Source organism: Phacochoerus africanus, chromosome 3 (assembly GCF_016906955.1).
Source record: "Phacochoerus africanus isolate WHEZ1 chromosome 3, ROS_Pafr_v1, whole genome shotgun sequence".
Taxonomy (NCBI): domain Eukaryota; kingdom Metazoa; phylum Chordata; class Mammalia; order Artiodactyla; family Suidae; genus Phacochoerus; species Phacochoerus africanus.
In genome coordinates, this window is record NC_062546.1 from 16,434,264 (window position 1) to 16,459,089 (window position 24,826).

The 24,826-nt window shown below is 52.2% G+C and overlaps 1 protein-coding gene across 1 annotated transcript; it reads right to left on the reverse strand.

The window, feature by feature from the left end:
- Positions 1-895: 895 nt before the first annotated feature.
- Positions 896-24,826, reverse strand: GDAP1L1 (ganglioside induced differentiation associated protein 1 like 1). Its single transcript, XM_047770316.1, has 6 exons — positions 24,583-24,826; positions 16,782-16,974; positions 15,615-15,788; positions 9,826-9,923; positions 8,936-9,050; positions 896-1,265 (listed from the first exon to the last, which is right to left on the reverse strand). Exons 1-6 carry the CDS (start codon positions 24,760-24,762, stop codon positions 922-924), a joined length of 1,104 nt encoding a protein of 367 aa, XP_047626272.1. The 5' UTR covers positions 24,763-24,826; the 3' UTR covers positions 896-921.

Genomic DNA, 24,826 nt, shown 5'->3' on the forward strand with positions numbered 1-24,826 from the left:
GGCGGGCTGCATGGAGGCAGAGACCCCCTGCATGGCGAGTGATGGGGAAGGTAGGCGTTAATGGGGATGGCTCTGGCAGAGGCTGGAGGAGAGACCTGCGGGCCATCCACCTCCAGACCCACCCTGCACCAGGGCCAGGGCTGAGCTTCCGGGGGGAAGGTCAACATGGGTTCTTTCCTGAAAAGTCCCTTTCACGTGGTAGGAAAACTCCAGGAGGGAAGAGGAGGACAGACGCTGCCTTTAGGGACTTCCGATAAGTGCCACACCACACCCGACGACCAGATCGGGAGGGGAGTGGGAGGGGTGTGCTCACGGCGTCGGTCCCAGACACGGCCTGCGGTTGGATGTCACTGCCTTGACTCGGGTCAGTGCTGTCTCGGTTTAAGTCCAGGAGGAGAATGAAGCCCCTTCGGATCTGTGGGGGCCTCCCGCGGGGTCTCCGAGTCTCCAGCCCCACCCGGAGGTACCGCTTAGAAGAGTCTTCACATTGGCTTTGTCCTGTGGAAGTTCCCTGGGCAAGAGGGAAGGGGAGGCGAGGGGTCAGGTCCTCCGAGCCCCCGGCCCCTCCCAGAATCTGGGCTTGGGGGGTGACATGGCCTGGGACTCACCTCAGATCCTAACAGTCCCCACAGTTCCATCTTGAGACCTTGAATCGAAAAGAAAGGCATTCGTGTTTTTGTTTGTTTCTCTCTCTCTCCCACTCACTTTCTCTCCTTCAGTAGAGCCATGGCCTCAACTCACGGCGTTGACAACATCTACTCCTAAACTATGGAAGGTTTTCACACTGACGACAGAGTTACTCCGAACAAGGGCTGGGAGGGGCTGTCCGAGTGTTCGGGAGACGGTGTGTTACCGAGAGCTTGCCGGGGATCACACAGCACAGAGACACCGACAGTCAAGACACCAAGCCCGGGGCCTGGTTTAGATGTATTTTTTCTTGAGGTACCAGTAGGCAAAGTAGCCCATCCCACCCAGGGAGCCCATGAGGAAGGACGCCCCAAAGAAAGATGGGGGTTTCCGCTTGACCAGCCGGAACGCATTGGGGATGACAGCGGACAGCAGTGTGGTGTGGATGTCGCCGAGGACTTTCCGGAAGGCAAAGCGTTTCTGGACGCGCTCGAAGAAGGACTGCAGGTTGGGCCGGCTGCCGTCCTCCCAGTATTTCTTGGACAGTCCCAGGAATTTGAGGCGGTGCAGGGTGGCCCCCAGGAGGACATCGGCGAGGGTGAAGGCACAGCCGCAGAGCCACAGCTCACATTTCTGCCCTAGAGTGGAAGGGAGAGATGAGGGCGGGACGGGAGGGGCCTTCCCCACCCCACCCCCAGTTAAGGCCTCTGCCTGCCTGCCCGGGTCACCCACTCCTGCACTCTTTAATGAATTTTGCCATCTGCATACACTACCTCTATTATTATTTTTTCTCTAAGTCAACTGACTTATTAAGTACAAGCATATGCATTTAAACCTTGGACTCATATCCCACTACCCGTTTTTCAGCTCCACTTGTGTGTCCACTATGCATTGCAACCGCGTCCAGAACTGAATTCTATTTTTTTTGGGGGGGGGGGTTCTTTTTAGGACCACACCTGTGGCACATGGAGGTTCCTAGGCTAGGGGTCAAATCAGAACTGTAGCTGCAACCACAGCAACACTAGAACCAAGCCATGTCTGTGACCGACACCACAGCTCACGGCAACACTGGATCCTTAACCCACTGGGCGAGGCCAGGGATCAAACCTGCGTCATTAGGGAAGCTAATCAGATTCGTTTCCACTGAGCCACAATGGGAACTCCCAGAACTGAATTCTTGATTGTCACCCGCAAACCCACCACATTCATCCCCATGTCAGTAACAGCACCTCCATCCTTCCAGCAACTCAGGCCAAGAGCCTCATGCTATGTCGAATTCTTCTCTCTTTTCCACATCCCTCCATCAACTTTATTTTCAAAATACATCCAAAGTTTGATGTTACCTCCACCGTTACCATCCTGGTCCTAACAGTCGTTAGCTTCTGCCCTTGACTCCCAGGGTCTATTCCCAGCACAGCAGCCAGAGGGAGCCTACTAAAACCTAAGTCAGATCATGTCCTTCTCTCTGGTCCAAGTCCTCTAATGGCCCCCTGTCACGGTCAGAATAAAAGCTGAAGCCCTTCCACTGGCCTGGAGGTCCTAGGTGATCTGGCCCCCAGGGATTTCAGACCCAGCATTCTGCTTTGCTCCCCCCTGCCCCACTCTTCTTCAACCACACCTGTCTCCTTGCAGTTCCTCATTCGAGGCAATTCCCACCTCAGGACCTTTGCACCGGCTGTTCCCTCTGCCTGGAACACTGTTCCCCCACAGACCTACAGGGCTTATTACTCCTCCACCTCTTCAGGTCTTTGCTCAGAAGCCACTGTCTCAGGGGGGCTTTGCTGACCATCCAGTTAAAATTGAAACCCCAATCCCAGAGTCAGTCGCTGTCCTCCTCCTCTGCTTTGTTTTCCTCCATACAGTTTATCCTCATTATTCCACCATATATTGTACAGGCTTATTTTGTTTATTGTCTGTCATCCTCTACTTGAATGGAAACACCACGAGGGCAGGAATCTGGGACTGTCTTGTTGACAGCTGTATCCCCTGCACCTTAGAAGGGTGCCTTGGCTCACTAAATCTTTATTTAATGAGTGATGAGTCAAACAAAGAAACTGTATCCTTAACTGTATCATTTGTCATAAACTATGTACAATGGTAAAAGTACATATAATAAAAACAAAACAAAAGCTATTAAATTCCAGCCTGTCTCTGGCGGCACTGGTTCGATCCCTGGTCCAGTATGGTGTGTTAAGCATTCAGCATTGCTGAAGCTGTGATGTAGACAGGTCACAGTTATGGTTCGAATTGGATCCCTGGCCTGGGAACTTCCATACGATGAGGGTGAAGCCAAAAAAAAAAAAAAATCTCTGAGCCCAAGACTTCTTTTGTTTCTTTGTTTGAAGAAAGGGGCAGATATTAACACAATCTCTTTATAGGAGTTAAATACTAGCATCATACTGATACTGTTTCATATAATCAAAAATAATAATTCCCATGTGGTTTTGCATTATTTATCATCATGGTCATAGGCCATCTAAAATTAGTCTGCAGGAGATCCCCAGTGGCCCAGCTATTAAGGATTTGGTATTGTCACTGCCGTGGCTCAGGTTCAATCCCTGGCCCAGGAATTTATGCATGCCATGGGTGTGGCCACCATAAATAAAATAAATAAATAAAATCAACTTAGTCTGCATATTTAGGAAACACTTCCTTTGGGCAACCTGATTCCCCCAGATGTTTAGACTTGAAATTCTGAAGCCTCTCTGGTCTCCTTTACCACCTCTTTGCTCAAAAATCCTAAATTCTCCAAGTTCCTATTGTCGTGCAGCAGAAACCAACACGACTAGTATCCATGAGGATGCAAGTTCGATCCCTGGCCTCAATCAGTTGGTTAAGGATCCGGCGTTGCCGTGAACTGTGGCGTAGGTCACAGACGCAGCTGGGATCTGGCATGGCTGTGGCTGTGGTGTAGGAAGGGACTGGGAACTTCCATATGCCTCAGGTGCAGCCGTAAGAAGAAAAAAAAAATCCTAAATTCTTCCCACTGACTACATGGTAATGTCCAAATTCCTTTGCCTGGTTTTTAAACCCTTTCAGTAGTTAAATTAGCTCCAGTGTATTTCTCTGCCCTTGACTTCTCAGAAATTGCCCACCTGCCCGTTGTTCCCCCCCAAGCAAGGCACGCCCATTTCAGCCTCTGGGTCTTTGCCCTGGCTGTACCCCAGGCCTGGAATGCGCTCCCCTCCCTCTCCACTTCTGTGAAGTCTGCTTTCTTAGGAGGCTTGCTTCTACCCCTTTGAAGAGGTGTTCCTTGCAGCTCAGAAATTCCATGGATCAAATGCCCTCCATCCTCAAAGCCCAAGCCTCCCCCTTTCAGCAGCATGTGCTGGACATGAAGATAAGACACAATGTCTTCCTTTAAGAGGCTCATGGGAGGAGGAGCTAAAGTGTAAGGAAGGTTCTAATCAGAAGTTTGTTCTTGGAGTTCCTATTGTGGCTCAGCGTGTTAAGAACCCAACAGTCTCCATGAAGATGCGGGTTCCATCCCTGGCCTTGCTCAGTGGGTTAAGGATCCAGCGTTGTCGTGAGCTGCGGTGTAGGTTGCAGATGTGGCTTGGACCTAGTGTTGCTATGGTTGTGGTGCAGGCTGGCGGCTACAGCTCCAATTTGACCCCTAGCCTGGGAACTTCCATGTGCCACAGGGGCAGCCCTAAAAAGAAAAGAAAAACCAAATTTGTTCTTGATAATGGAAACTTCCAGATGCCCATTAGACGTCTAAGGGGAGCTGCTGTGTGGGCAGCTGGAGGGTCAGGTGCGTGGCCTCAGCATGGAGGTGGAAGGGCATCATCAAGGGTGTGAGTGGAGACAGAGCTAAGGACAGGACCCAGGACTGAGAGCTGGGGCTTCAAGATTTAGACGCCAGGCAAAAGAAGCCACCCGCAAAGGAGCATGAGAAAGAGCAGCCTGTGAGGTGAGAGAGGACCCTGGAGTGTGTGGTGTCCTGGAAGCCTAGACGAGAAAGTGTTCCAAGGAGAGAGTGCTCAGCTGGGTTCAGGCGCTGTGCGGAAGTCACAGAAAAGGAGGCTGAGAACGGGCGACTGCACTTGGTGCCTGGCGACCTTGGCAAGAACAGCTGGAGAAGATGCTGACGACGGAAGCCTGGTTGGAGGGAGTCCAAGAGAGAAAGGGAGGAGAGGAACTGCAGGCGGTGAGGAAAGGTCACCCTTTCCAGGAGTTTTGTTGTAATGGGAAGGATCTATGGGTAACATGAGACGAGTCAAGAAGGTTTTTGTAAGTTGGGAGGAAAAAAGCAGCGCCTGGATGTAGGTTGGTGTACAGCTTCCATCTGACCCCTAGCAGCCGGGGAACTTCCATATGCCGCAGGTACAGCTGTACCCCGGAGGGGAAGTGATGCTACAGGAGAGAGTGGGGAGAATGACTGATGCGGTGTCCTTGAGTAGATGGGCGTGGGTGGCCTCAAGGACACAAGGGAAGGGACTGGGTTTAGCTTGTTCAAGAACAGTGCATCCTTGGTAACAAGGGGGGCACCATCTTTCAACCAATCTAAGTTGCCACCAAATGTAAGACATCCACCCAAGAGAGAACAAGTGATGCCAATTAAACTACTGAGTGTGGGCAACCTTCCAACTTCAGAGATGTTGAGATGTAATTCATCTTGGAATCAATAAAATGCAGTGTATATACGGGCACTAAAGCTGGAGGGAGGGTAGTTAGGGGGCAGTTGGGAGTGAGGATGTAAGAGAAGCAGCTGGAGAGCAGAGGAAATAGGAGAGGTATTTAGCAGCTGGGGGAGGCCTAGGGCAGCAGGAAAGCCACCTAAGGCTAGTGACTGTGAATTCCAAGTGAGACCAGCCAGCATCCTTGTGTGTCTCTCCAGCCACACTTAGCTTCCCAGGTACAGGCACTGAATAGGTGGAGAGTTGGGTTTAAGTAGGTCTGGGGTTTTTCAAAGTATGAGGAAGCAAGAGAGGGTCGAAGAGTCAGAGGTGCAGGCAGGGGGTGCTGACAACAATGGATCAGGGAGTCACCACCAAGTCAGGAGAGAGTGAGATCCCGATGGGGTGAAGGAGAGCAGCAGGATGCAGGACCAAGGGATGGAAGTCCCCGGGGACACACTGGATGAGTGCAGACAGATTTGGGAACAGGACCAAGGACTAAGCCCTGCCTGGGGCACTCCCAGGTTTAGATTTTGGGCAACCAGAGAAACCAGTTAAGGTACAGGAGAGGGCACAGCCGGGGTGGTGAGAGATGGACCAGGAGAGTGTGGTGTAATTTCTTTAATCTGCACAACAATCCTAGCATATAGGTGCTATTACTATCCCTATTTTATAGGTGAGGAAACTGAGGCACAGAGAGGTTAAGAAAGTTAGTAGAAGCTGCACAGCTAGTAAGTGGCAGAGCAGAGTGTGGATTTGAACCCAGGCCATCTGGTTCCAGAGTCTGTGCTTGTATCCACTCCATTAAGCTGCTTTTTCCCATGTGCAAATATGCACATATATCAGTCTTCACAGACACACAGGCTTTTTTTTTCTTTTTTTTTTTTTGTCTTTTTGCCATTTCTTGGGCCGCTCCTGCGGCATATGGAGGTTCCCAGACTAGGGGTCTAATCGGAGCTGTAGCCACTGCCCTACGCCAGAGCCATAGCAATGCAGGATCCAAGCCACATCTGCAACCTACACCACAGCTCACGGCAACGCCAGATCCTTAACCCACTGAGCAAGGCCAGGGATCGAACCCACAGCCTCATGGTTCCTAGTCAGAGTTGGTTCCGCTGCACCACGACAGGAACTCCATGCAAACTCCTTTCAATGGGTGCATTTTTATGTGGGTCTCTGTGGGTGGACCTGTGTGCCTGCAGCCTGTTTGATGTGTATGTTTACCCATGTGAACGCCTGCTCAAATCCACATAGCTGGTGGCGTAGTGGCACGCAGAGAGCCAGCTGCTCAAAGGGGCCGCCGTGTGCATGCAGTGGGGGGATCACTGCAGGCACGAGTGAAGTGGGCGCCCATGTGCATTTGGTGTTGGCCTGCAGGCAGATGTTCAGGAGCGTGTGTGACTCCTGAAGACTGTCCATTCCTATGTTTGTTTGGAGGCAGACACTGCTAGCCGGGACCACGTACGTCTGTGAACATGGTAGCTCTCTGGCCATGTCACTGGAGGGCCTGACCCCTTTGGCTCCTCCTCCCGCAGCTGTGAGTTCCCTTCACTAAGCCACAGCCCTCACGAGCCTTCTCCAATTCTCCCAGCTGAATCTGCTGGAGGCAGTCACCCTGACCAGTTACGCTTTCAATTCCTGACCACAAAGCCCAGGAGGGCCAGCAGTGCTACCCGGCTCCTGGAACAGGTTCTGGATGCTTCCCCACCCCCCTGCGGAGATGACCGCACATCTTTCATCTTCTCTCATGCCTGTTGGTTCTCTCAGCTAATGTCGACACCTCACGCTCCATTCAGAAAACAGGAGCCTTCAGACACGAAAGTCCACCCCCAACCATGAGACCCACAACCCCAGGCCCGTGCATTTGCCACCCGCTGACACAGGCTGTGATGCACCTACACGAAAGCCAGGCCCCCGTGGTGCTCCACACCCCTCCACCGCTGCACTTCCTCCCTTCCCCATGCTGCTCTGTGCCCCAGGAGGCTGACTTAGATCCTCTGATGTGCCCTCTGGCTCCAGTGGGGTTTGGCCAATGGGAAACAGAGGCCAGAGATAGGATGGTGGGACCTATTTAGGACCTTATATATGTTTGTGCTTGAGGCCTCAGCTGTGAAACACTGGAAGAGCCAGCCACTTGATCTCTCCCAGCCTCCGCTTCCTCATCTGGAGAACGCACATGCCTTTAGCTGTCATAGGTAATAAACCAGTAAGTTCTAGGCACTGTGCTGAGGGCTTTTTAAGAGTTCAGCAACTTGGCGATAAGGTTTTATTCATTTATTTATTTATTTTGCTTTTTAGGGCTGTGCCTTCGGCATATGGAGGTTCCCAGGCCAGGGGTCGAGTCAGAGCTGCAGCTGTCAGCCGACACCACAGCCACAGCAACGCAGGGTCCGAGCCATGTCTGTGACCTACACCACAGCTCATGGCAGTGCCAGATCCCCAACCCACTGAGCGAGGCCAGGGATCGAACCCGCAACCTCGTGGATACTAGTTGGACTCATTTCTGCTGCGCCACAATGGGAACTCCAGAGGCAAGGTTTTAGATTGCACTATTATCATCCTGTTCCACAGATGAGGAAACTGAGGCTCCCATAGGGAAAGGAACTTGTCCACGTCATGCAGTACAGGCAGCAAAGCTCAACTCTGACTGCGAACCCGTCTTTTAGAACACTGCGCTCCACGACCTTCCCACGTGCACAAATGTCTGTGTGCGTGTGTGAAGTGTGAGCACAGCAGTGCATGTTGCATGTTGTATGGGTCCCGCAAATTTTCACTGTTGGGGAGATCAGACTGATAGCCCACCAGAAACACAGCAAAATGGGAAAGTTCAGAATGAAATGTGAAGAAGGGTGGTGGCAAAGACGGTGTGTGGATGAAAAAAGGAGCAGAGATGTATGGAGAGGGCACTCCAGGCTGGAAGAGTGGCAGGAGCAAAGGCACAGAGGTGGGAATAGAGCTGGCAGGCTCAGGATCCAGAGAAGAGAGGCGCTTGAGAAGAGAGTCAAGGTCAGAGAGTCCAGGTGAGCCTAGATGTCTGACCACAGTGTGAAGGAGCCAAAATACATCCTTCACCGGGGGAAAGGTGAGACGGTGTGGTGAGTAGTAGTCACTACCACCTTTTTTTTTTTTTTTTTTTTTAACTTGTTTGGCCACCCAGCGGCACATGGAGTTCCCAGGCCAGGGGTTAGATCTGAACTGCAGTTGTGACCTACGAGGCATCTGCAGCAAGGTGGGATCATTTAACCCACTGTGCCGGGCCATGGATTGAACCTGCATCCTGGCGCTGCAGAGATGCTGCTGATCCCACTGTGCCACAGTAGGAATTCCACCATCGTCATCTTCAATAAGCTTTTTAAAAATACCAACTATGTGTTAAGCGCTAATCTAGGCACTCTACACATATTATTTCATGCAATCTCTCAACATCTCTCTGAATGAGGTCTTATTAATATCCCCATATTATAGATGGGGAACTGAAGTCCAGGGAAGTGAACCACCTAACCCAGGGTCATTCAACTAGCAAGCGGCCAAGCTAGGACTTAAACCGAGATCTTGCTGATGCCATGACCCATGCTCTTAACCACCTAGATGGTCCTTTGAGATCTTTAGGGAAAAAGATGCTGGGACCATCATGGACAGGGTGGGCTGGATGGACTCCAGCACCCACCTACCCCAGAACTGGCACCCACCCTCGTTCTCAAGCTTCCTCTTCTCCAGCTCAGCCTCGATCTGGTCCAGCACCATGGCCAGCTCCCCGAGGATCTTCTTCAGGTAGCTCACATCATCGTGCTCCAGGATCTTGGCCTGGGGACAGGACAGGCAGGGGCTAGAGGAGCTGAGTTGGCCTCAGTAGAGCAGGAATGATCAGAGATTGAAGAATCTTGGTTCAACCCCCTCCTTCTGCAAACCCAAACTATCCCCTCGAGTGTATAGGATACCCCACTACTACAAAGCATCCTCAGCTGGTGCTCACAACAGTCCTGTGAGCTTGGCTCTCCTAGCCAGATCCCTCTCATGGGCTGGGACATTCGTCCACCAGTCGCTGTGAGCGTTGGCCAATAGTGGCTCACAGCTGCCCCTTCTCCAGAGAACTGCTCCCAGCCAATGAGGAGCTTCCCAGAAACACCTGCAAATACTTGGGTCAATGACTGGCTGATAGAGGGGTATAAAAATCTGTCCCTCTGTCTCTGGGTGGATCAACTTTGTGGCAGCATTTATGCTCCGAAGCTTCCTATGGTATCAGGTGAACTTGGCCCCTTCCTTATTCTAATCCATCTTTACTGCGTTCTCCTTAGAGCCCTCCCTCAACCCCAGACTTACCCAAAAACCTCTGTCCAGTGCTCTGCTCTTAGGGACACAACCTAAGACATGAGGAAAGTGAAGCTCCAGGGGGACAGTGACTCGCTCAAGGACAAGAAGCCAGTACATGACAGAGGAGAGAGGACTGGAAAAGCAGGGCAGTGGTTTTCCCATTTTATGCCATGGGCTGATTCTCTGCTTAGAACCAGCTTCTCCCAGTTCTAATTTTCCACGGAAAAGATGGTGGGAAATGGGAATGAGCAGGCCTGGAGGTACTCACCATGAGCTTCTTCTGTTTAGAAAGGTAGGGCTCAGAGAGCTGGGGCTCCTCTTCATGGTCCAGTTTCATGAGGTCCGTGGTGGCGTTGGCTAAATGTCCTGGGGAGAGAACAGGGAAGGTCCTGTTCTTGTGATACTTGGCGCTCCTCCCTTCCCTTCGCCCACCCGACTTGGAACAGGTCCCGTTCACATGCTAGTCTGGGAAGTAACAATATCAACAGACATAACTAGTAGACACTATGTCCCTACAGGCTGGGACCTCTGGATGGATAAGATGCCATCCTGCCCTAGGTTCAGGCTAGTGGGACAGACAGACCCCTAAGAGATGCCTCTGACACAGCACGATCAATCTCTAATGAAGAGTGAAAAGAATGCTAAGGGACCCAGAGGGCCACCTGCCTAGGACATAGGTGTCAAGAAACCTCACTGAGGAAGAGACTCTAGGGGATGATTCATGTCTGCCAGACATGAATATCACCCTAAACCTGGACAAACTCATATTTCAGTGAATATCTCCCCAACCCCTTTCTGAGGTGAAGAAATGGGCTCAGAGACACTAAATAACATGCCACACTAGTAAAGGACAAGTGGATTTTGAGCCTGGATCTGTCTGATGTTCACTCACTAACCCACAAGGAAAAACTTGTTTAATGCAGAAAATCCCACATAACTATGAGACCTTGGTGTCTCGAACTGTCTGATTCTGGTAAGGCAATGTCCCTGAAGATTTAGATGGTACACTGACCATCTTTCCTGGAAAAACTGGCCCTCTTTTTTGGCCACACCCACAGTACACGGAAGTTCCTGGCCCAGGGACTGAACCTGTGCCACAGCAGTGACCCCAGCCACTGCAGTAGCAACGCTGGATCCTTAACCCACTGTACCACAAGGGAACTCCAAACTGACCTTTTAGAGATGCCAAAAAGGCCAGGATGATGGAATGTGAGTCAATAATGGAACTCAAGGCAGCACCTTGAGAATTACCCTTTTTTCTATTTTTCCTTTTTAGGGCCGTACCCATGACATATGGAGGTTCTCTGCCAGCCTACACCACAGCCACCGCAACATCAGATCCGAGCTATGTCTGTAACCTACACCATAGCTCACAGCAATGCCAGATCCTTAACCCCTCAGTGATGCCAGGGATCGAACTTCATGGTTCCTAGTCAGATTCGTTTCTGCTGCACCATGATGGGAACTCCGAGAATTATTATTATTATTTTGTCTTTTTGTCTTTTCTAGGGTCGCACCCACGGCATATGGAGGTTCCCAGGCTAGGGATCTAATTGGAGCTGTGGCTGCTAGCCTACGCCAGGGCCACAGCAACGTGGGATCCGAGCCGCATCTGCAACCTACACCAACAGCTCATGGCAACATCAGATCCTTAACCCACAGAGTGAGGCCAGGGACCAAACCCGCAACCTCACGGTTCCTAGTCGGATTAGTTAACCACTGAGCCATGATGGGAATGCCCCGAGAATTATTCTTAATGGGAGAGAAGAAGTGTTCTGTAATCTAATTTTGAAAATCTAACTGTTTAAGTTGTGGGTTTTACAAGACGAGGGAAAAATATTAAGTGGGATGAGATCCTGAGGTCTGTTCCATGATTGAGGCAGGATTTCTCCAGAATTCCTAGCCAGTAGGTCTGGGACCTGGTGGCTCAGATGTGTGGTGGTACCCAAACCTAGTCTGACCTCTCTCCTGGGCCCCACTTCCACTTGGACATCTCTTTGGCTCCTCAAACTCATCCTGATGCAACCAGCCTCCTCATCTTCTCTGCTCCATCAGCTAGCTCCTCGTCTGCATTGTCCCCAAAATGCAGCACCCTTGTCCCACACTAAGCCAAGCCAAGGGCCTGGGGGCTGTCCTCAAGCCTGCCTTCTCCCTCCTCCCCAAACTAAACGTGTCCCAGGTCCTGTTGATTTTCCTATTTAATCTTTCCCATGTTTAACTTCTTTTCACGGTTCTGACTCTGCTTTTGTTCAGGGACTGCCACCACCCCCCTTAATCTCTTGCTTGGATGATGTGACCCACCCTGTCACCTGCACTCTCACCCCTCCAAGCCCTTCTCCCTACTTCTGCCAAAGAGATCTTCCTTGGACACACACTTGGCCATATACTCCCTGCTGAAAACCCACCTCTTGCTCTCATGGCCCTTGAGTAATGCAATTTGCTTTAGAAGACCCACCGGGATCACCTCTTCTTCCCTTACCAAATCCATCTTCCACTGAGTTTGCCCAACTGTGCCTGGCCCTAGGCGGTAACGTTTCAGCCACTCCAAATGCTTGACACTCTCTGAATGGGCCAGATCATCCCAAACCTCTGGTCTTCGCTCACACTCCTTCCTGGAATGGCCTTCTCCTGTATTCCTGAAAATTGCTTTCCAGATCCAGCTCAAGATCACCTCTTCTGTAAGCCCTTCCTGATCCTCTAGGAGGTCTGACCACTCAATCTCTCTGTCCTCCAGAGTACACTGTACATATTTCCACCTGAGAGAGCAAACACATTCATCAGAGCTGCCACTGCCCTAATCCATTCACACTGTAGTCTGTGTATAAAGTACCCCTGGACTTGGGCCGTGTAAAACCTATACTGTTGCACATGGAGATTTTGATGCTAATGTGCTTATCTCTGGATGTATATGTCTTCCACTAGGATTTAAGTTTCTGGAGAGCAATGGCTATCTCAGACTATTTCTGTTCCCTTAAAACCCAGCAGAGGCTTGGCATAGAAAAGGAGTTGTGTGTTGAATGAATGAATGAATGAATGAATGAATGGAATGAGTGCATTGATGAGTGACTGCAATTGTTCAGCTTCTGTCCCCTGAGGTTTCGCTATCCACCACTCCATCTCCTGGCCTGATCCCAGTAAGCATATTCCCAGGTCTTTCAGCTTTGGGGCTATATTAAGTCTCATTGATGTTTTATGAGTTTGAAGGTCAAGTACAGCATCTTCTTTCTTGCCAGTCACCCAGGGCCGCCCGTGTGGCTCTCTTCAAACCCCAGGAGGCAGACCAGGCCAAGGAAAGATCTTGGACGAATTGGGATGGGAGTGGTCACTGCAGGATGACTTCAGCATCCTCTGATTTCCTTCCTCTTCCCCTAGTTGGGCTGGAGCCTTGAGATCCTCTTGCCCCCAACCAAGACACTTCTAGACACTTTCAAATGGCTCAGAAAAGGAGCAGCACCTCCAAGCTTCGAGAATCACTTAGGGACTCCCTCCACCTAGTCCAGGCCACCATTATTGCTCATGACAGCCACTACCCCCTACCTGCCCAACCCACTCGTCTCTGGTTGAATGATCTTTGTGAAATGAAGATGTGATCACGTCACTTTCTGTTCCTCCACTGTTCTTTGGGTAAAATTCCAGTTCTGCCAGCCCTATTCCCCAGACTCACACCACAACCACACATACCCCTACTGGGCTACACTTCAACCACACTGAGCCTCCTGCAGCTCCCCGAACACACCCTGCCCTCCCCTACCCCTGAACCCAAAAGGATTCTCCCTTTCCAACTCCTGGTCATCCTTGGATATTGCTGCATTCCAGAAGCCTTCCACGACTCCAGAGAGTGGGATGGGCATCTTCTCTGGCCTCAGAGCCTCTGTGGGCCCCTTATCACAATAACAATCGGTACTAGGTTGGAAAAACTTAAATCAATTTGTTTTGAACAGGTTATACACCCACACTTGTTTGAAAATTCAAACAATATTACAGTGAAAAGTAAATCTCTCCCCTCTCAATCTGCAGCCCATCGGTCTGCTCTCCCAGTCTTTCCCCTGCATCCTTCCAGAAATACTCATCATGTTTGCAAACACCTATGTATCCATTTGACCTCCTTTTAAATACATTAATGATAGCATACTAGATGCATTTTTTGCCCTTCACTTTCTTTTTACTAATATATCTTAGAAAGCATCCCATATGCCTATTTTTTTTAAAGATCTGCATAGTATTCCGTTGTCTGTAAGGACTGTAATATATTCACCCAGTCGCCGAATCATGGACACAGCTGGGTTATTTCGCCCCCTCTTGCTATTACCACCTATGCTGCAATGCATGTCCTTGTACCTACTTCTTTGGGGTACACATGCAAGTGTGACTGCAGGACAATCTCCAAAGTGTGGGCCTTTTTACATCTGGTACAGAGCATCAGACTGCCCTCCTAAGGGGTTCAAATTTATTAGTCCTGCACTATAATAACCAGATTATTTGTATTTTTGCTTCCACAAAACTGTGACCCTGGGAGAGTAGAAGCTGTGACTGTGTCCATCTGTCCCCAGCCCCCTGTCCAGGGCCCAGGTCATAAAGGACCTCATAAATGATGTTGACTTAATGGGGATAGGACAACATAGATAAATTCGGAGTCTTGTTCAAGGGCACGCTAAAGGGATGAAATTGAATTCCACAACCTGCCCCCCTTCAGACATGTCCCTCATTCCTTTCAGATGGAGGAAGTGACCATTTACTGAGCATCTATTATGTATCAGCATGCTTCATCTGTGTATAGGACCCCATGGGGGTCTGCAGAGAGCCTGGGCCAAAGTCTGTAAACAGTTGGTTTTTTTTGTTTTTGTTTTTGTTTTTGTTTTTTGTCTTTTTGCCATTTCCTGGGCTGCTCCCGCAGCATATGGAGGTTCCCAGGCTAGGGGTCTAATCCGAGCTGTAGCCGCTGGCCTACGCCACAGCCACAGCAACGAGGGATTCAAGCCGCATCTGCTACCTACACCACAGCTCACGGCAACGCCGGATCGTTAACCCACTGAGCAAGGGCAGGGACCGAACCCGCAACCTCATGGTTCCTAGTCGGATTCGTTAACCACTGAGCCACGTCAGGAACTCCTGTAAACAGTTGTTGATGGATGGTCTGATTTAATCCCACCCTCACTTACTGAGATCTGAAAAATGAAAGGATAAAGGAGGCCATGAGCAAGTTCAGGCTGGCAGTTAGGACAGTATATGGGGGATGCTTGAATCAGAACTCAGAAACCCCACTGCGGCCTTGCAGTATCTGGGCAACCCTCTTGCTGATACCAGCCCTGATGTCACTCAGTGTCCTGGGCTGGGATGCCTATGGGAGGAATTCCCAGCTCCCGTGGACAGACAAGCCTCTGGGGGGACGGATAGCCCTGTAGCCTCTGTATGGGATGGCAGGACAAGAGGAGGGGCAGGAGAAGAGGATGAGAGAGGGAGAGAGACCTATTCAGTTTGATTCAGGGTGAATGAGATGGAAAGCGAGAAAGAGAGAGACCCAGGGAGAGAGACAAAGAGCTGAACAGAGAGACACAGGGATGGAGAGAGAGACAGAGGCAGAGAGATATCTATGAGGAAGAGAAAAGAAGGAGAAAAAGAAGAGGAGTTCCCGTCGTGGCGTGGTGGCTAACGAATCCGACTAGGAACCATGAAGTTGCGGGTTCGGTCCCTGCCCTTGCTCAGTGGGTTAAGGGTCCAGCGTTGCCGTGAGCTGTGGTGTAGGTTGCAGACGTGGCTCGGATCCCGCGTTGCTGTGGCTCTGGCGTAGGCCGGTGGCTACAGCTCCGATTCGACCCCTAGCCTGGGAACCTCCATATGCCGCAGGAGCGGCCCAAAGAAATAGCAAAAAGACAAAAAAAAAAAAAAAGATGGGATATTTTGAACATCAAAAAAAAAAAAGAAGAAGAAATAAAGGGAAGAAAGGGAGTAAGAGACAGGAATGGAGGAGGGAAAAAATAAATAAATAAACGGAGGAGATGAGCAAAGACGGGGTTACCAAAGGGCCCTGCAGCTTGGACCCCAAGCCCCAGCACTCACTGCGGATCTCGGCCGTGGCGTACTTGGGGATCATGGAGTCGGTGGTGAGCTCTGGGTGCAGGATGCAGCCGTGCGTGTAGGCGTCCATGGGCAGCGCGTCCAGCAGCTCACGGTACTGCAGCACCCGTGCGTGCTGCGGGCTGCCGGCCTCTGGCATCAGCGCCACCACGTGATCTGTGGGGCACAGCTGGGGCTGGGTGGTGGGTGGTGGCCAGAGGGCCCTGTCTCCGGCCTCCCGCCGCCCCTGATTCCGGGACGCCAGCTTCTGGCCCCCATCCCCCAACCTCAGCATCCTGGAACCCTGAAATGCTAGAGGTTCAGGGCCACCCCCTTTCCTTGCCCTGAGATAAAGTCCCCATCAGGCCAACAGGGGACCCTAGGGGTCCCGCCAGCCTACTTCTCACTGCCCTGCCAGGCTGTCCCCTGAGGGGCAGCTCCTCACCTGCCCAGGCTTGTTGCCAAGTGGGCCTCTAGGCCTAGTGTCACCAGACTTGAAGAGAACCTGGAAATCTGGATGTCTGAAACAACACACCTTCATTTTTTTAAATGTTGGCAACTACTTCATATTCTTTTAGAACAGTGCATGTCTGGGCCCTGACCCCCTCTCAGCAGCCTCTGCAGCCTCTGCCATGGGCACTGAGCTCCTGAACTTGAACAAGGCCAGAGGGAGGGGGAGGCCTTGGTGTTCCCGGGGTTCTAGGCCTTGCTCATGTCTGGCCTTGCTCCTGTCTGCCAAGTTCTGGGGCATCCGGGCCCATGTCAGTGGGTTTCCTGGAGTATGTGGTCTCGACTATGCTTACAGGGTTTCAGGGGGCTGGGCCCTGTCTGTGGGGACTTAAAAGGGGGTCTGGGTCCTGAGGGGCACCTGAGGGCCTGGGTCCAAGCCTGTGACTTCAGCGTTCTTGGAGGAGGCTGTAGCCCCAGCGCCGCGGGGCAGGTGGAGGAGGGTGGAAAGAGACGCTGGGCCTTGCCCTTCCCCTGAGTCCTGGGAGAGGGGGAAATCTCTGGGGTCCCTAGGGCTCTGCGGCCACGCTCTGCGGTTCCTGGAGGCCACCGGAGCCCTTCCGGGAGCCCCGTAGTTCCTCTCACGGGAGCCCGGGCCTAGGGCGCGTTTCCCAGGTTTCCCCAGGTTCCGGGGCGCCGTCTGGGCCTTTGAGGCCGCCGTACCTCCTGTGAACGTGCGCTCCACGTAGTCGATGATCTGGTCATAGTCGCTGATGATGTTGTCGCGGTGGATAATGACCGGCACCTCCTCGCCCAGGTTGAGCCGCATGAACCAGGGCTCCTTGTGCTCGCTCTGCGGCAGGCTCACGTCCCGCTCCTCACACGCCAGGCCCTTCTCGGCGATCACCAGCCGCACCTGCAGGCGCCAGGGTCAGAGCGGGGAAGGCGGGAAGGCGGGCGGACACAGGGGGGACCCTCTGCCCGGGTGGGGCAGGGCGTGTGGGGAGGGAGGTCAGAACTCACACACTGGAGGGGATGCTGTTGCCTCCAGCCCAGTCCTGGGCCCCCGGGGTGCGAGAGGGGGGATACCTCCCGGGGGTCTGGTGGCTGATGATGAGAGGAACACAGCTCTGCGCCAGGGACAAGGGGTAGAGCTGCCTGGTGGTTACAGGGGCGGGTGGCACAGCTGGACATACCTGGGATAGGATTTCTAGCTCTGCTGTGTGAGTTTGGGCAGATTCTTTTCCCTTTCTGGGCTTCAGGGCTTTTTAGTTGCAGAGGGAAGTATTAATAATAGTATCAACACTGTGTCTGGTACATAGATGGCACTCAGTTCATGATTCTCATTGTCATTGTTGTACTTTCAGCCTGGCCTCCAAACATGGACCTGGCCAGGGAAATTTGCCGAAATTCTTATCATCCTCACAATCAACAGCTAAATTTCTCAAAATATTTAAGAAACAAAATGAAATGAAAAATAATTTGCCAACATCAGCCTAGCCCTTTATTGCCCCAAACTCCTACCCATCTGGTCGGATGCTCACAATAGCCTTCCAGAGAAAGGCAGAGCAGGGACTGTGTCCCTGTTTTTCTTGATGAGAAGGAAAGCCCAGAGAGGGCAACTAACTTATCCAGAGTCACACAGCCAATGTAGCAGTAGACCTAAAACTAGAAGCAATGGTTCCTGACTCGGAGATCAGTGTTCTCCGCCCTAGGGGCTCCTTCCAGGGAGTCCTAAGCCTGCCCCCTCCTAAGTCTTTCCTTAATGTCCAGGGGGCTCTAGATGAACATTTGAGCTTGTAGGCACTAATGGACAGCCTTGAGGCCAGACAGGCTCCTGACCCAGCCTAATAGTTCCGGGCTGGAAGATGGTTAATGATCACTTAGCCTAACTGACCCCTGCCTGTGCATTGAGACTCAGAAAGGCTATACTTGTCCAAGGTCCTCCAGCAAAAGGATGGCAAGCGCCACTCCTGTATGCTCTTCCCTACTTCCAGCTCCAGCCCAGGAGGAAGGAGGACACCCCGGAGAGAGGCAAAGACCTATTCTCTATAAGCATCCATGGGCCCTATACATACCTAGGTGGTAGCCCCTAAGCCTATGCATCCCCAGCCTCCCTCCCAGATGCCAGAGGTTAAGCTCCCAGGGGAGGCAGCATGATATTATGGTCAAAATATGGGGCTGGGTCCCAGACCATGTCAGTTCAAATCCCTGTGCTAACATTTGATTGCTGGGTGACTTGGCTTTACAAGTAGCTTTACATTTATGTGCCTCGGTTACCTCACCTGTTCAATGAGAATCCCGCTAGCAATTCCCTCAAAGGGTTATACGAGGATTAAAATCATCAGTCCTGGGGCGTTCCCTTCACAGCTCAGTGGTTAATGAACCCGACTAGGATCCATGAGGATGTGTGTACGACCCCTGGCCTCGCTCAGTGGGTTAAGCACCTGGCATGGCCATGAGCTGTGGTGTGGGTCGCAGACGCGGCTCAAATCCCGCATTGCTGTGGCTGTGATGTAGGCCGGCAGCTGCAGCTCTGGTTCGACCCCTAGCCTGGGAACTTCCATATGCTGTGGGTGTGGCCATAAAAAAGCAAAATCAGTCAATCAATAAAAAATAAATTCATTAGTCCCTGCGGAACAGTGCCTGGCATACAGTAGGGGGTAATGTGTCTTGGCAACTTGCATTAGACTAGGTTTTGGGGGCAGGTAGACCTGGACTTGAAGCTTGGCTCTGTGGCTCGTATGCTCTGTGACTTTGGACAAATCACTTGACCTCTCTGATTCTTAGTTTCTGCGAAATAAGGAATGTAATCCACTCTTTCAGGGCTGGCAGGTGGTTGAGATGGAATGATGTCAGTAAGGTCCCAGAGTCATGGGAGGTTAGTACATGGGTTCCAATATCACTAATATCACACACACACACACACACACACACACACACACACTGCCCTGCACTCCTGGCTGATGTCTTAGAGTACTTCAGGCCCCACCCTCACAGCTAACATGAACAGCCCCTTCTGTTTGATGGGCTGTGGGGAGGGAGAGGTGATTAGTCCCTGAACCCCCAGCCCTCATCCTCAGACTGACTGCTCCACAAAAGCAGGTCCTGCTGGTGGGGACTGGGAGGCAGGGACTCAAGTCCTCAGTCTGGCTCTGCCATGGAAACACTGTGTGACCTTAGAGCTATCACTGCCCCTTCCTGAGCCTCCTTTTAATTATTAGTAAAATAAGGGGCGGGACTCCATGTTCACTGAGTGGCCCTGCAGCCCTGCTGCGAGCGAGCAGACTCCACATTCAGATCAGCCAGGGTGGAGGGCTGGCTCCATCCTCCTCAGCAGTAGGTGGGAACTGCTGGTTTGAAGAGGTGGGAGGGACTGTGGCAGAGTGAGAAGGGGGTGGGGGGCAGGGGGTGATATCTATTGGGTCCAGGTGTGTGTGTGTGTGTGCGCCTGTGTCTGAGCGTGAGTGGCACTTTTGTCTGTGCATACGTGTGCACGAGGGTGGGTGTATATGGATGCGTGTACAGATATTCGAGTATTATGTATGTGCACGTGTGTGTGAATGCAGATATGAGTGTGAGTGTATGTGTGTGTGGTTGTGAGTGGGCATGAGCGAGAGTGTGCATATGTGTGTATTTGAGTTCATAGATGGTGCCTCTGCCCTGGAGGAGCCCCAAGCAGTCGAGGCCGGAGTTCTGCTAGGACCAAACCCTGCTCACCCTGAAATCCTTCTGCCAGGCTCTGCTTCACCATCCAGCCTCTGGGTCAAGCTGGGCTCTCCGAATGGATGGAAACAGAAACTAAATCAGGCCTTTGCCCTTGACAGGTCCAGACGTTTGGCCTTCTATCCTGGCAGGGCATCTGCTGTCAGGGACCACTCCCTCAGTCCTGCCCTTGGACTCCAGTGAGGGTGCTTGGGGGCGGGGGGCTGCTCTTTAGAGGCACAACAGTCCTGCTCGGAGCTGCTTCGGGGTCATGCCGGCAGGCAGCCAAGGAGACTTTCTCTCCTTTAACTGAGCTGCAGGCCAGAGCCGTGTGCCATCCTGTGGGGGAGGGGTGTGGGGGAGGAAGCCAGGCCCAGGGGAGAGGCTTGCAGCCTCCAAGGCCATCTGCCATCTCTGCCTCCTGGAGGCTGGTTCAGACTTACGCGGTCACCGCTCAGTGTGACTGGACATCAGCCATCTCTGGGCAGATGATCTCCCCTGTGGGTGCCTGAAATTCACCCACTGGTGCTTCATTGTCATGGTTAGGCACTGTCCCCCCTCACCTAGCCCCTTGTATGAGAAAACTGTGATGGGCTGCGTTGGTGTCTCTCCAACCATTTAGTTGCTGTGTGACTTTGTAAAAGACACTTAGAGTCTCTGAGCCTTAGTTTATTTATCTCAGACTCAATAAGCTTTATTTCATAGAGCAGTTTTAGGCTTCCAGAATCAAAGGCCTTTTTTAATGCACCATCTTATGACTTACAAATGCACCACTTTTCAACACTTATTTATTGAGGGCCTCCTCTGTGCCAGATCTTGTTCTAAGTGCTGGTCCTGCCCTCAGAGAGCGGACATCCTAGTGAGGGCAGACAGGTGATAAGCAGTTAAAATGAGATGGTGTATCAAAAGATAGTGAGTTCACTGGAAAAAAAAGAAAAAAATAGAGCAAAAAGGGGGTTGCAGAATTGGGGGTGCCAGGACATCTGGGAGACAGGTGGCGATTTTAAATAGGGCGATCCACGGGGGCAGGCCTCTCTGAGAAGGTGACATTTGAGCAAAAAATGAAGTGAGGGAGTAATCCACACAGCGATCGGAGGAAGAGAGTTCCAGGCAGCGGGGACAGCCAGTGCGAAGGGCCTGAGGCGGGAGCATGTCAGACATGTTTGAAAAATAATGAGGAGGGTGATGTGGCTGCAGCAGGATGGATGGGGAGGCAGGGGAGAGGCGGTCCGAAGGGAGCGTGCACCGCGGCTTTTCACTGAGACTCCCAGACCCAGGGGTCTGTGCGTACATGGAGGGAGTCCTTGAACTGGGACAATTACAGGTTTATTTTCAGTCATCTCAAGCTGACACTTAGCACTGTCTCCAATTATGCGTGTAGGCGACAAAGCATGGTGGTGTTTGCAGTGCCTGTAATATTGTCACCACTAGCGCTCAGATATTTTCATCACCTCACCGTCGTGGCAGTGACACCCACCACGACTTCAACATTACGGCAGTTATCACTCCTGCCCCTAGATCGTATAACATGATGGGTTAATACAGAAACTCATATTATTATGTAACGAATTTGTTTTGAAAATATGTCAGTAGCTGTACTTCTTTTTTTTTTTCTTTTTCTTTTTAGGGCTGCACCCGTGGCACAGGGAGGCCCCCAAGCTAGGGGTCCAATCAGAGCTGTAGCCACCGGCCTAACCCACAGCCACAGCAACGCGGGATCTGAGCCATGTCTGCGACCCACACCACAGCCCATGGCGATGCCATATCCTCAACTCACCAAGCAAGGCCAGGTATTGAACCAAAACCTCATGGTTCCCAGCCAGACCCGCCTCCACTGCACCACAACGGGGACTCCTGGTTTCCCTCCTAATCTAATGATCCTATGTATTTTATGTTATTCAGTTGAAAGCATTATTCTGAGAAAAGTCCACAGGCTTCCCCCGATTGCTGAGGGCTCCATGACCCAAACACGGTTAGATGCTGCAGTGGGGCCTGAGGCCATTGTGAGGACTCTGGCTTCTTTCTGGAGGAACTTGGGAGCCACTGCAGGCTGCCGAGCAAAGGAGTGGCGAGATGTGTATGTAGTTCTCGCCTGTGGACCTCCTGGGCGTGGGGGTGGGGTGGTGAACGGTCAAGTGCAGCATGGACAGGGCTGGAGGGCCTGTCCTTTTCAAGAGCTAGAAAAGCAAGGCCAGGGTGACAGGTAGAGGTCCTTTGCTCCCCTTCCTCCATGTCAGGGAGGGCCCTCTGGGAAATACTCTGTGTGCAGGGAAGGCCCTTCAGGACTGATGGGAAGGAAGGCAGTGCATCCGCTAAGCTCCTGCTGTGTGCCAGACACTTAACACATGTCCATGTCCTCTCAGTCCCCCAGGAGTCCTGAAGGGTAGGATGTAAAAGTCCCCTTTTCCAGATGACAGTGTTGGGGCCCAGAGAGGTGAAGTGACTTGTCCAAGGTCACACAGCCAGTAAGCATTCAAGAGAAAACTAGAACCCAGGACCATCTGACTGCAGAGTGCATGTGCTTTCCACCAGGTTACATGGCCTCAAGAACCCACTATGGGCCTCCGGGCAAGGGGAGGGCCCTGGCAGGAGAGGCAGGAGAATGGTAGGCTGCCTTAGAGACTTGGCACAAATGGATTGCAGTGGGTGGTCCCATCCCTGACTAAGGGGCCACCTTAGTGCTGAGCTCACGCTGAATAACAACTATTCTGGAGGCTCCCGGGGAGACGGTGATGGAAGGGACCACCCCCTGCCCCTCCCCTGTCCAGTCCTGGCCACTGGGACCTGGCTCCTGAAGTTCTGGATAGGAGAAGATTCTGGCATCTGGAGGCCAGTCTGATTCATTCCCAAACCCCCAGCCACTTGCACAGAGCCTGGCATGCAGGGGGTGTTCCGCGCTCATCTCTAGAATTTATGGACGAGAGTCAGCATGACCTTGGTTAACTCCAACCCCTCCTTTACCTGGCACTTTAGTGATCTCATAACACCCATTATTTTTTATTTTATTTATTAAATTTTTAATTTTTTTTTTGTCTTTCTTGTCTTTTTAGGGCTGCACCAGCGGCATATGGAAGTGCCCAGGCTAGGGGTCACATCAGAGCTGTAGCCGCCAGTCTACACCAAAGCCAGAGCAACACGGGATCTGAGCTGCGTCTGCGACCTACACCACAGTTCACGGCAATGCCAGATCCTTAACCCACTGAGCGAGGCCAGGGATTGAACCCACATCCTCATAGATGCTAGTTGGGCTCATTAACCATTGAGCCACAATGAAAACTCCTCATAACACCCATTATTAACAGAGCCTTGACACCGTGCCAGGCACTGCTCTCGGCGATTCTGTGCATAGTGTCTTTTCACCATCCCAATAGCCCTCCGAGGAAGGTACTGCCATTAGCTCCATTTTACAGATTATAAACTGAGGCTTTGGGGAGGCTCAGCGACCTGCCAAAACACTCCATGATGAATTATTGGGGAAGGTGGCTCTCCTGCTGGGCACTGTCTATACTTTAAACTGAGAACTACTCAAGGGGGGATGGGTGGACCAGCATCATCAGCATCACCTGGTAGCCTATTAGGAGGCCACCTCTTTGGTCCCACTCCAGGGCTCCTGAATCACAATCTCTGGAGTGGGACCCAGTATCCTGTGCTTGAACCAGAACCGTATGCTCAAGCCTGAGTAGTGCCAGTCCAGAACACTAAACTATGTCGGCTTGTCAGCAGTCCTCTCCGTAACCCTGAGAAGGGGTTGTGATTAGAAGAAATAGGTATTATTGTTATTATCATTCCCTTTTCCAGATAATGAAACAGCCTGGATCAAGAATTAAACCAGATAGTCTGGTTACAAGGCCCTTTCTCTTTACGGAGTCTGTTTCTCCATCTGGAAATCGAGTGAGTGGAACAAAAGGATCTCTCAGGGAGAAGAGAGGTCAAAGGGTCAGGCAAGGGTTGATGCTTAGGCCCCAGCTGGACCCGTGGCTGGGACCTGGCCATGGTGCTGAATCCATGTCCCACAGACAGCACAGCCACCCAGGGTGGGAGATTGCGCCCCTAGAGGCGCCCTGTCTTACAGGTGCAGTACCCAGACCTCACCCCCAGGAAGCGGGAACCCTGATAACTCAACATCGGGCTCAATTCCCAACTGCCTTTTAGCTCCCCTGGGTCTGAGAAGAGACCATGCAGCCCTCTGCGCCTTTAAGAGCAAAAAACACAAGATCTTATGGGCCGAGCTGAGCTGGGTTGAGGAGATGGGTTAACTCCTTCCTTCTCAGCTCAAGATTAGGGGGTGGGTTGGGGGGAGGGTTAGGGACAGACGCTTCAAGACCCAGAGGAATGCCCCCGGCCAGGCAGAGGAGTAGAGGAGCCTTGACCTGAAGGCCCAAGGTAGCCGGGACAGCAGCGCGGGGGGAGGACCTGCAATAGGACTCTCGGGGCTGGAAGCTGGACCCCAGGAAGCGCTCCTTCCCCTCCCCGCAGCAGCCGCCCCCTCCAACAGGCCGCCTTCCCAGCGGTGCCCATTTCCTTGCCCTTGCCTTTGTCTCTCTTCTCAGCCCCCCAACCTACTGGGTCTTTCTGGGAGGGAAAAAGGCAGAATGGATGTGCCTAGCATTAGGGACGGTGCTCCTGGGGCCCAAGACAAGGGCCCGTCACCTCCTGGGAGAGCAGCCCAGCATCCCCCGTTCTCTGGGCCCCCCAAACCCCAGATTCTACCCTCCAGTCTCACCAGGTCTTCAGACCCCTTCAACCCTCGCCGGCCCCCTCCCCCAAGGCTCCTAGCCGCCGGCAGCACCCCGGCTCCCCTGCTCCCTCCGCGCTCTACCTTCTGCGAGCTGAAGGACTGGGTCCAGTGGTACAGAACCAGGCTCTCCTTGGGCCAATGGGCGTGGCTGGCCGCGGCGGGTGCGTCGGGAGCCTCGACCAGCTTGGCCGCATCGCTCTCCAGCGCCGAGATGGGCCACCAGCTGCAGTTGGTGGGGGTCAGGTTGTTGGGGGTCGCCATGACAGCCCGAAAGCGGAGGGAGGAAAGAGGGAGGCTCCGGCGGGTGGCGGCGGCTCTCTCGCCC

What these genes read in the sequence shown, in the direction of transcription:
- GDAP1L1 (XM_047770316.1), bottom strand. Translation starts at nt 24,762, where the DNA reads ATGGCGACCCCCAACAACCTGACCCCCACCAACTGCAGCTGGTGGCCC. An exon ending in AGTCCTTCAGCTCGCAGAAG is followed by an intron (nt 16,975 to 24,582) that starts GTAGAGCGCGGA and finishes TGGCGCCTGCAG; the next exon opens with GTGCGGCTGGTGATCGCCGA. An exon ending in CGCCACGGCCGAGATCCGCA is followed by an intron (nt 9,924 to 15,614) that starts GTGAGTGCTGGG and finishes TTCTCTCCCCAG; the next exon opens with GACATTTAGCCAACGCCACC.